Below are 12,107 nucleotides of genomic sequence, written 5' to 3' on the forward strand. Positions count from 1 at the left end.
TCTACTTCTGGACCGTTCCGCTGGAACATCTGGACTTCAGAACTTCTGACTCCGGTTCTTCAGTACCTCTTGAGAGCTTCCATCTTCAGAACTTCTGAAGGATTTGCCACTGTTCTGAACGAACATGATAATCTTTAGCTCTCTTTTTAGTATCCCTTGGTTCTTCTTCTTCTGAATGAATAGGCTTGGGTCAGATTCAGAATCTGTTTGTCACAACTAAAAGATACAAACGTTAGGGTACCACAATTGTTCATCATCACAAACCTTAATTGTAATCATCAAAATATAGAGATGCAACCACTGATCAAACCTTGATCTTACAATCTCCCCCTTTTTGATGATGACAAAACAAGTATTTTGATGAACAATTCTTAAACAATAAACTGAATACACAAGAGATAAGAGATCAAAAAATAAACTTATCCTTGTGTAACGGTTTGTATTGCTCTTTCTGAATCTGGGATAACACCTGATTCTGAGCTGGGGTCTCCCCCTGACTCCCCCTGAATCTATGACTTGATGAAGTGATGAAGAGTCTAGATTCGGAGTCTAGTTATGTGATCAGAATATACACTTAGAGGAATGTGTACTCATCAGAAGTGATGGTTCAGAACTTGCGTAGATCACATGAGAACATAGAATATTGTCCAGGTATAATTGGAATAAGGCGTTAGAAGCAAATAGGTTCAGGATATGAACAAAATGTATTCCTTATATAAGACGCTTGACAATATCTATGTGCTATAAGTGATTGATACTTATTCTCCTCTACTGGTTTTATATAATATAAGAAAGAGTTTATCAAAACCATTTTATATACTCCCCCTTTTTGTCATTAGCAAAAAGAGTGAAAAAATATAGTCAATAACAACAACAATCAAGTAAATGATGCATGAAGACGCTGTTATTATTACTTAACGAAGAAGGAGTACAGAGGATAGATAGGAATGAAGAAAACTAGTCCTAGATACATAGGAAAGCACGGGAGTTCTTCATGGAGAGAAGCTGAAGATGCAGGGGACGCAGGTCTTGATCAATGGAGGCTAACTGGGTAGCCAGATCTTCTTTCAGAGCTTCATTCTTCTGGACAGCATCCTGATCGGCTTCGGTTTGATCTTCTTCATATTCAAGTAGCATACAAATGCCCTCGAACTGAGCTTCAAGGTCCTTCCGGCGAGAGGCCAGACGAAGGAAGTCGTTTAGAACTTCTTGAAGATTCTGAAGACAGTGAGTCTGATGGGATGTCAGCCAACAATTCAGAAGATTCTCAATTTTCATAAGAGCTTGAGAAATCTGAGAGGTAGATAAATTAACGCTCCAAGGAAAGACTTGGTCAAATACCATAGTCTTGAGTTCAGAGATCAATTCGACAGTAGTCATCTTGATTTAGAAGAGAGGAGAATTGAGATGAATGGAGTGTAGTCGGATTGAGTTGTGATGAAAAAGAATGAACGCAGAGATTATAAGGAAGAAAGGTAACAGAAAATCATGCATAAAACTTATCAAATCATAAACGCATGTGAGTTACTAAATGGACGGTGCATTGGGTAAGTAAATAAGAATTTAACACATTCAAACATGAGATAAATTCAAGACAATTAAAACAAATGCATGCAAGATAGATGAGAAGGGTTCAAGGCTTTGATGATGAGGGAAGATTCTCGATCAGGTACTTCATCATAGCTTCCATTCGGCCAGAGGATTCCTGAATCTGCCTGCTTTGTTCAATCTGAACACGTCCTTGTTGCTCAACCATCTGAAACAATCCCTGCTAATCATCTTGAATTCTGTCAATCCTGGCAGCAAGAGTAGCAACTTCTGGATGAGGAGAAGGTTCTGGAGCTTGAACAGGGGTAGGAACTTCTGCCTCTGATGGAATTTCAGCATCAACTTGAATTGGCACTTGCTTCTCAACTTCAGTAACATCTGCATCTTCCAGGATAACTATTCATTCAGAGCTGTCCTCTGCAACCTCTGCTGAAACCATCTCAGCATCTTCTGAGGTACATTCAGATACCACATAGTTTCTTTCAGCCATAGCTCTTCTCAAGGGTTCACAAACTCTGTGCAGCACTCTCTGCCTTTGCTCATAAGCTCTCTCATACGCATTATGAACTCTTAGACGTTTCTCACTGCTAAGCTGCTTCTGAAATTCATAAGCTCTGCTTTCTGACCATCTTCCGAAAGTAGACCACAGACCATCAACAAATGAAGCATCAAACTGATTATCAGTTACCAGATTTAACCATTTCAGTCTTCTGGTTGCCTCTTCAGAGAACTCCTGAATGAGTTGAATGAGATTTTGAGGTCGGAAGGAGGTTGCCAAGGTCAGAACAGGTTGAGGAGTTCTGGTTGCATTTGAGCTTGAAGCATTGGAGCTATCAGTTCTGGGTTGTCCCGAGGGAGTAGAATCAATTGCATGATTCTTCTCTATTCTTGAGTGGTCAGATTCATCCATATGCTCAGCTTCAGAGATCGTCACTTGCCTTTTCCTGGAGGTAGCAGTCTTCTCAGGGGAGGTAAAACTCAGATCTCGTGAGTTCACTGCAGAATAATTGGACAAGGACACATAGGAAGTTTCAGCAACATCTTGGAGTTGATCTTCAAGGCTGGAAGCCACTTGTTGAAGAGGCTTCACATTGAACGGAGGTTCAAGAATCTGAACATCATCATCCTCTTTTTCTTCCTCAGCAGGGATCTCACCAGTTTGAGTTAGCAGGAGGGTCTTTGAAGTGTATGGAGGCTTGGGAGTGAAGTGTTGAACCAAATTTCTTAGGGTAGCCTCACTTTGAACGATACCTTGAATGAAAGAATTAAAGACAGGTACAGGTTCAGTTGTGGTGGATGTGGAAGAGGTTTGTATGTGGATGAATGGAATGGCAGTGGTAGCTGTTTGGATGTTTGGTTGGGGGTTTTGTGTTTCAGCTTGAGAAAAGGCTTGTGTTTGAGGTTCTGTTTGAGTGGGAGCTGTTTGGGTTGATGTTGGCAGAGATGTAGATATAGGCTGAGATTGTTCAGGAATAACTACTAAAGCAGAATCTAAATTAATGCTTTTAGCAGGTTCCTTACTTGATTCACTAAGAGGGATGGATCTGGTGGGTCTGGCTGTCCTTGCAGGATCTGAAGCTGTCTTTGATCTCCTTTCTCTTTGTACTTCTGAGATCTTCTCAGATGTTTGCTGTGGTCCTGACTCCTTCTTCTGAAGTGGACCCTTCAGAGGCAGTTTCAGCCTCTTGCCTATGGGCTCTACATCTGAATCAGTTGAATCTTCAGCTTCTTCTGATTCCCTTATGACTTGGAGCACATTTTCAATGATCTCACAGTCATCCTGCTCAACATCTTCTTCAACTTGAGCTGTTTGAATTCTTTGCCTTTTTACAAGAGGAACATCATCTTCGGTTTCCTCATCAGATGATTCTTCAATAATTGCTTTCCTCTTGACATTCTTTCTAGGTGGAACTTCTTCTTCTTGGTTTCCAGAGGAAGAATCCATAGAGCTTTCAGAATCATCAGATTGAGATTCCTCATATGACTCTTCTGGAGTTCTTTCAGGAGAGGGTTCTGGAACTGGTTCCCTGATGACCACTGACTTAGATGCTGCCTTTATCTTCTTGGTCTTCTCTATCAGAATCCCTTTGCCTTTGGGATCTGAAGGCTTGCTGATTGTTCTCTTGGTTCACCTTGTTGGCATTTCAGGAGGACTGTCAGGAAGAGTTGTGACAAATTCTTCAAGGGTGATAGGATCTCCTTCTCTTCTGAGCATCCTCACATACTCCAGAATGCATGCTGGATTGTCCTTTTTAGACCATAGAGGAAAGTCATTAACAGGGTAGTTCTTCTGATGAATCTCTTCAGATGTGTCTTCTTTCGGTTCAATCTGAAATTTCTCAATAATCTGCATTCTCTTCAGCTTAGTTCCATTTAGAGGATCTCCAATGGTCATAGCCAAATCATCATGAAGTCCCAGATCAAAAAGAGCCTTGACCAACCGATTCTGAGTGAAGATATCTGAGAGTAACCTTCCATAAGGAATGTAAGAAATAGACATCTTGTTCTCACCTCCAGTAGTTCTTGACTTCTCAACACATTCCTTCAGATAGTTGAAAAGCAGAAATGGCAGACATACAGGCTCACCCCTAGAAATGTAATACATGATTACCTTCTGAGTTGCATTGAGGTAATCAGTTTCGCCTGTTCTGGGATGGATGCAGGATATGAAAATATTTTGCCAGATCTTCATCTGGGGCTTCAGATCCTTTATAGCATACTTGGTCCTATCCATGGTCAAGTTGTCATAAATAGAAAAATTGACAAGCTTCCTCATGCCAGGAACATTGGCATCAACGTTTTTGATCCTTTTTCCCTGTTGGAACTCCATACCCAGTAGCTTTGCAATGGACTCTTCTGAAATCACAATCTTCCTATCCAGCACATGGGAGACGACGTAGTAGTCGTTGCAAACTGCATTTTTCCATAATTCCACCACCAGTTTGTGGTAAATAGGACCACAGAGCCTATTGAAATAACCAGACCAACCTTGTAAGTCGACTTGATCCCTGATGTCGAAACCATGATCAGCCAGGTTGTCGAAGTCCACTCTTGCTTCGTTGCACACAACCAGTTCTTCAGCTTTCTTGACGCAGGTTACCACATTGGGTGTGTATAGAATTTGTTGTGCTTCTTCAAATCTCTGATTTTCTTGGTCTTGGGCAGTTTGTTTGGAGACAGCAGTAACATTTGTCTTTGATTTCCTTGATTTGCCCATGATTCTCAGGTAGTGAGGTTTAGGGTTCAGAGAGAGAGAGGGAATATTGAAGAGAGGAGTATGAATGAATGCAATGCACACAAAGAGTTTGAAAACCGTCTGTGTAAGTGTGTGGGAGATCGTGTGTGAAGAGTACGTATAGTGGGTTAAATGGTAACCGTTGAGATTTTAAGAGGTAAAAAGTAAAAGCAAAATCAACGGTTGTAAAATAGATAGTCTGAAAATAGCATAGTGGAGGAGAGTAGGCATCATCATTATAGCAGATACACCACGCGACTCAAGGAACTATGTCACAAATGAAGTGACACGTGTATTGTTGCCTACCACAGAATACCACAGAAGTTTAACCAGTGGGTTAAGTGCTTTTGATCGAGTACCTTCTGAAAAGGGTAACATCTGATGACTTCAGAGGTACCAAGGTCAGAAGTTCTGAGGAAAACCTTACTCTGGACAAAAGTCCATGTTCAGGTTTTCAAGAATAAATAAAAACCTATCTTCTACTAAGGGCTTAGTAAAAATATCTGTCCACTGATGGTCAGTATCAACATACTCTAATGATAGAGTGCCCTTCTGAACATGATCACGAATATAATGATACTTTACCTCTATATGCTTTGCTCTTGAGTGTAGAATGGGATTCTTGCTGAGTGAGATAGCAGCTGTGTTGTCACAGTAAATAGGAACCTTCTTTAGAGACAAACCATAATCCTCCAGATGATTCTTCATCCATATGGTTTGTGTACAGCACGTGGCAGCTGAGACATACTCTGCTTCTGCAGTTGATAGAGCAATTGTGTTCTGTCTCTTGCTTGACCAAGTGACAAGATTTGCTCCAAGGAAATGGCAGCTTCCAGAGGTGCTTTTCCTTTCCACTCTGTCTCCAGCAAAGTCAGCATCACAAAAAACTGAAAGTGTATACTCTGATGTTTTTCTATACATCAAGCCAAGGTTAGTGGTTCCTTTCAGATATTTGAGGATCCTCTTAACAACAATTAAGTGAGTCTCTCTAGGATCTGATTGGAATCTAGCACAGAGATGCACACTAAACAATATATCAGGTCTGGAGGCAGTTAAGTAAAGAAGAGAGCCTATCATTCCACGATAGAGCTTCTGACAAACCTTAGAGGAAACTTCCTCTTTCTCAAGAATGCATGTTAGATGCATTGGAGTTTTAGAGATGTTGCAGTCACTCATGTTAAACTTCTTCAGAAGTTCCAAGGTGTACTTCTTCTGATGAATATAGGTGACTCCTGGTCGTTGATCTATTTGAATTCCCAGGAAGTATTTGAGTTCACCCATCATGCTCATTTCGAATTCAGCCTGCATCAACTTAGAGAATTCCTTGCACAGAGAGGGATTAGCAGAACCAAAAATGATGTCATCAACATAAATCTGAACTATAAGAATATCATTCTTATAGGTTCTGCAGAAAAGAGTATTGTCACCTTTACCCCTTACAAACTCATTCTGTAGAAGAAAGGAGCTGAGCCTTTCGTACCACGCTCTGGGAGCTTGTTTCAGTCCATAGAGTGACTTCTTGAGCTTGTAGACATGCTCTGGATGTTTTTCATCTTCAAAGCCAGGAGGTTGCTTGACATACACTTCTTCAGAAATGTAACCATTAAGGAAGGCACTCTTGACATCCATTTGATGGAGAATGATGTTGTGATTCACTGAGAAGGAGATCAGTAGCCTTATAGCTTCAAGCCTTGCTACAGGAGCAAAGGTCTCAGTGTAATCAATCACCTCTTGTTGACTGTAGCCTTGAGCCACCAGTCTTCTCTTGTTTCTAATTACTTCTCCTTTTTCATTCAGCTTGTTTCTGAATACCCACTTGGTTCCTATGACATGGAAACCTTTGGGTTTAGGCATTAAGGTCCATACATCATTTTTGGTGAACTGATCTAGCTCTTCTTGCATTGCCAGAATCCAGCCTTTGTCTTCAAGAGCTTCATCAACTGATTTGGGCTCAATGAGAGAAACAAGTCCCTTCAGACTCAGAAGAGTCTCTTCTGAATGTTTGAGCATAGACCTGGTTCTGACGGGAGCATCTTTATTGCCAATAATCAGTTCTTCTGGATGAGAGACAGCTATCCTTTTCTTCTTCTGAAGCTGATCAGAAGTTGTTGGAGCAACTTCAGATGCTTCTGCCTCTGGAGCACCATCCTCTGAGCTGTTCTTTGGTTGATTTGCTTCCAAATAATCAATGCTTAAATCTGCAAATCTTTCAAACAGCTTTGACTTTTCTGAGCCAAGCTTATCATCAAATCTAATTTGGATAGATTCCTCAACAGTTTGATGAATAATATTATGAATTCTAAAACCTTTAGATCTTTCAGAATAACCAAGAAAATAGCATTTTAAAGCTTTAGAATCGAATTTACCCAATTGCTCCTTAGTGTTGAGCATGTAGCAAGTACTTTCGAATGGATGGAAGTAAGAGATATCATGTTGTCTTCCTTTGCATAGCTCATAAGGAGTCTTCTCCAGAATTGGTCTGATGGAGATTCTGTTCTGGATATAGCAAGCAGTGTTGATTGCTTCTGCCCAGAAGTGCTTGGCCATACTCGATTCTTGCATCATGGTGCGAGCCATCTCCTGAAGAGTTCTGTTCTTTCTTTCAACAACTCCATTTTGTTGGGGAGTGCGAGGACAGGAGAAGTTGTGAGAGATTCCTTGGGAGTTGAACAATTCTTCAAAAGCTTTGTTCTCAAATTCTCCACCATGATCACTTATGACAGTAATCACTGAAGTTTGGAACTCCTTCTGAACTTGAGTAATGAAGTTGGTAAACATAGTGTGTGTTTCATCTTTGTGTCTTAGGAACTTTACCCATGTCCACCTGCTGTAGTCATCTACAATGACTAACCCATACTTCTTTCCTCCAATGGATTCAGTTTTCACTGGTCCAAAGAGATCAATGTGAAGTAGCTCAAGGGGTCTTGTTGTAGATACCACATTCTTTGCTTTAAAGGGCTTCTTGGTGAATTTTCCCTTCTGACAAGCTTCACACAGAGCCTCTGATGAATACTTCAGACGAGGCAATCCTCTGACGAGATTTAGCTTGCTGAGTTGAGAGATCTTCCTGAGGCTGGCATGCCCTAGGCGTCTGTGCCAGATCCATTGCTTATCATTAACTGACATGAGACACTTGACCTTCTGAGATAGCAGTTCAGAAGATTTGATTTTGTAAATATCATTTCTTCTCTTCCCAGAAAACAGAACAGATCCATCTGTTTGACTGACAGCTTTGCAGCCGGTTTGATTGAAGATCACATCGTAACCTTTGTCAGCAATTTGGCTTATGGAGAGCAAGTTATGAAATAATCCTTCCACCAGAAGTACATCATTGATAACTGGAATTTTTCCATCTCCTATGGAACCTTTTCCAATGATTTTTCCCTTCTGGTTTCCTCCAAAGCCAACGTCTCCTCCTGACTTAAGCGGTACTAGCTTTTGGAATATAGACTTTATGCCCGTCATGTGTCGCGAGCATCCACTGTCCAGGTACCATGACAGGTGTCTTAACTGAGCTGCATAAGATGTCTGCAACATGAATAATTTTTGTCTTAGGTACCCATATCTTGGGTCCTTTCTTGTTAGTTTTCCCAGAAGTTCTTGGAACTTTGGGTGCAACAGGAGGATAATACATAGGAACCTGATTGTAATATTTAGACATGTCAAGTTTAAACTTTCCCTTTGGTTTTACCACCTTTGGTGTAACCTTTTCTGGAATGACAGTGCTAGCGGGAACGAAATGCTTATGCAATGGTTCGCGTTTGGGCTCAGATGACTCATCTCTCGTGGATTGAGAGTAGCCAAGGCCATTGTTCCCATTTCTGCTTATGCCATAGATCATTGAAGCCATAAGACTTCTGTCTATGCCCTTGGCTAGGAACCTTTGAAATGCTTTCTCATATAATGTCTCATGCTTAACATCAGATGATGCAAGTTGATCTTCTAGCATGGCATTTTTAGCACGAAGAACAGAGTTGTCATTTTTAAGAGAATAATTCTCTTCTGTGAGTTCAGAGACTAACTTCTTATGAACCTCTGATGAACTGGTTTTAACAGCATACTTTCTTTTAAGCTCTTTATGTTTACTCACTAGAACATCATGTTTCTCCATTATTTCAGATAAAGCAGTTCTTAGCTCAGATGGAGAAAAATTAGAGAATACCTCATCGTCATTCTCAGAGTCTGAGTCATCTTCTGAAGCTTCAGCACCTCTGCTGGTGGTAGCCATCAGAGCCTCCACAGCTTCATCTTCTTCTGACTCAGCTTCATCAGAGTCAGTTGCATCGAAGGTCACGAGAGCTTTCTTCTTGAAGACTTTTCTTGGTCTCTTGTCCTTCTTTAGCATGGGACAGTCACTCTTGTAGTGCCCAGATTCCTTGCACTCGAAGCAAGTGACTTCCTTTCCAGATGATTTCTTCTGACCAGATGAAGATTCATGTCTTCCTGAACTTTTCTTTGGTCCTTTGCCTTTGCTCTGTCTGTTCTTCCAGAGTTTGCTTAATCTCTTTGTGAAAAGAGATAGCTCTTCATCACCAGACGCATCTGATAGCTCTTCAGAGGAATCTTCCTCTTCTGCCTGATAAGATTTCGCTTTGTCAGACTTTGACTTAAGAGCAATAGATTTGTCTTTCTTTTGAGGCTTGTCCTCTTTGAGTTCAATCTCATGGCTTCTGAGATGACTCACGAGTTCTTCTAACTTCAACGAGTTCAGATTCCTGGAGAGTTTCAGTGCAGTGACAAAAGCCCTCCACTCCTTAGGCAAACTTTTGATGATCTTTTTGACATGATCACCAGTAGAGTAGCCCTTGTTTAGCACTCTGATTCCAGCAATCAGAGTTTGAAACCTTGAGTACATCTCCTCAATGGTTTCACCAAATTCCATCTTAAACTGCTCATATTGTTGTATGAGAACAAGAGCCTTGGTCTCCTTGACCTCTTCATTTCCTTCATGCGTCATGACCAAGGAGTCATAGATGGATTTTGCTGTTTCTTTGTCAGAGATCTTCTCATACTCAATATATGATATTGAACTGAATAGCATAGACTTCGCCTTGTGATGATCCTTGAAACGCTTCTTCTGAGCGTCAGTCATTTCAGAACGGGGGATCTTCACTCCTGAAGCATCTACTGGATCAGTATAGCCTTCCATGACCATATCCCAGAGATCTGGGTCAGTGCCAAGGAAATAACTCTCTATTCTATCTTTCCAGTACTCAAACTTTTCACCATCAAAGATTGGTGCTCTAAGTTGGTTGTTGTTGTTGTTGTTGTCAACGGAAGTATTGGCTTGGGCCATCGTTTGTTTTTCACACAAGGTTCTGGATCACTGAACACTGTTAGGTGTTTAAATCAGAACCGGAGCTCTGATGCCAATTGAAGGTGCGAAAAACACTAGAAAGGGGGCGGGGTTTGAATAGAGTTTTTGAATAATGGATATACTTTTCAACTTTTTCAAAACTCAAAGATAAGAACTAGGTGCAGAGGGATAAGAAGTGAAGAACGCAAGTATTTTATCCTGGTTCACTTGAGATAAAAGCTCAAGCTAATCCAGTCCACCCATGAAGGTGATTTCTTCCTTCTTCTGATGAAGGCAATTCACTAAAATCAATGAGTGTTACAACTGCACTTTGCTACCTGCTAAGTGACTAACAATACACTGATTTTCTCACTAGTATCCTCTTAAGAAGCTGATCTACCGATCCTCTTAAGACTAGCTAAACACTGAATCAACCTTGATTCAGTCCTCTCAAGATCCGACCAACCTTGGTCTCTTAAGGAACTTTACAATATAATGTAAAAGGTTTCGGGTTTACAAGAAGTGCTTCTAAAAAGCTAATAGTAAACTCAGATGTTTAAGAACAGTGAAGAAATAATGCTAAGAGATTGGTTCGTATAAGTTGAATGATTTCAGCAAAGTTTCTTAGCTTCTTTCTTCTATCTTCAGCCTTTAAATACTCCAAGGCATATGATGTAGCCGTTGCTAGGGTTTTGTCCGTTGGAGTGGCAATCTTGTAATATCAGACTGCTAGGCTGCACGAGGTAGGTGGCGGACAGACTGAGGCTTGTACGATTTTGTACTATGACAGCGACCTGTCCTTTCACCAGCTGACTTGAGATCTGGAGTGCTTCAGATGAACGTTGGTGAAGCTTCTGATCACAGTCAGACGGAAGCTTGGATCCTCTGACCTTGCAACTTCTGCTTCTGAACAAGTTCCTCAGAACTTCTGAACGTCAGGGCTAGAATAGCTTTGGTCTTCAGATGCCAACTTCTTTCAGGTCTTCAGAACTTGAGTCTTCTACTTCTGGACCGTTCCGCTGGAACATCTGGACTTCAGAACTTCTGACTCCGGTTCTTCAGTACCTCTTGAGAGCTTCCATCTTCAGAACTTCTGAAGGATTTGCCACTGTTCTGAACGAACATGATAATCTTTAGCTCTCTTTTTAGTATCCCTTGGTTCTTCTTCTTCTGAATGAATAGGCTTGGGTCAGATTCAGAATCTGTTTGTCACAACTAAAAGATACAAACGTTAGGGTACCACAATTGTTCATCATCACAAACCTTAATTGTAATCATCAAAATATAGAGATGCAACCACTGATCAAACCTTGATCTTACAGTTCGCTGCTGTCGGAAGCAAGGGCCTTGAAGCTTGGCTTACAGGTAGCTTGGGACCGTGGGTACAGGGAAGTGATTTGCAACACAGACTGCAGTGATTTGTTGAAGGCGTTGGAAGATGATGAAAGACGCCAGTTCTTGCCTATTCTTGGGGAAATCGGAGACTTGACATCTAGGAGCTGGAATGTGTCATTAAGTGGGATCAGTAGATACTGTAATTTACCAGCAAACTGGCTAGCCAAGAAAGGTGCTGCTTCTCCGTCCATGGATCTTTGCCTGCTGGATAATCCTCTGTCAGAGTTAGAGATCCTGATCATCAGGGATCGTTTAGCAATTCCTTAGTTTTATTTTGTTTTCGTTAATTTTCCGATGTAGCAAAAAAAGAGATTTTTATGTATTAAATTGCTTGTATTAGAACTCTCTTTATGTAAGTAAATGATATTACTGAAATTTAATAAATTTGTTGGTTAATGATCAAATTAGTACCTGAGTTTGTAAGCGAGTTAGATTTTAATATCTCTAAAGAAAAATTACTTTTATTGCAATTACTTTTACAACCAGTGACAGTTTGTACTACTATATAATAGGTCAAAAAACACATTTGAAAGTATTTTTTTTCAAATTATACACGCATCCAATATATTTAATAGTAAATATTATATAGAGACATTTATTTAATTTTTAAACTATTATTTTCGAGTATTCATT

The 12,107-nt window shown here is 40.5% G+C and overlaps 1 protein-coding gene across 1 annotated transcript; it reads right to left on the bottom strand.

Moving 5' to 3' along the window:
* Nucleotides 1–1,771: 1,771 nt before the first annotated feature.
* On the bottom strand, nucleotides 1,772–11,665 carry LOC130719461 (uncharacterized). The gene is made up of 5 exons (XM_057570089.1): nucleotides 11,443–11,665; nucleotides 3,807–4,461; nucleotides 2,704–3,659; nucleotides 2,200–2,544; nucleotides 1,772–1,926 (listed from the first exon to the last, which is right to left on the bottom strand). Exons 1-5 carry the CDS (start codon nucleotides 11,663–11,665, stop codon nucleotides 1,772–1,774), a joined length of 2,334 nt encoding a protein of 777 aa, XP_057426072.1.
* Nucleotides 11,666–12,107: the final 442 nt, after the last annotated feature.

This window comes from Lotus japonicus, chromosome 5 (assembly GCF_012489685.1).
Source record: "Lotus japonicus ecotype B-129 chromosome 5, LjGifu_v1.2".
Lineage (NCBI taxonomy): Eukaryota > Viridiplantae > Streptophyta > Magnoliopsida > Fabales > Fabaceae > Lotus > Lotus japonicus.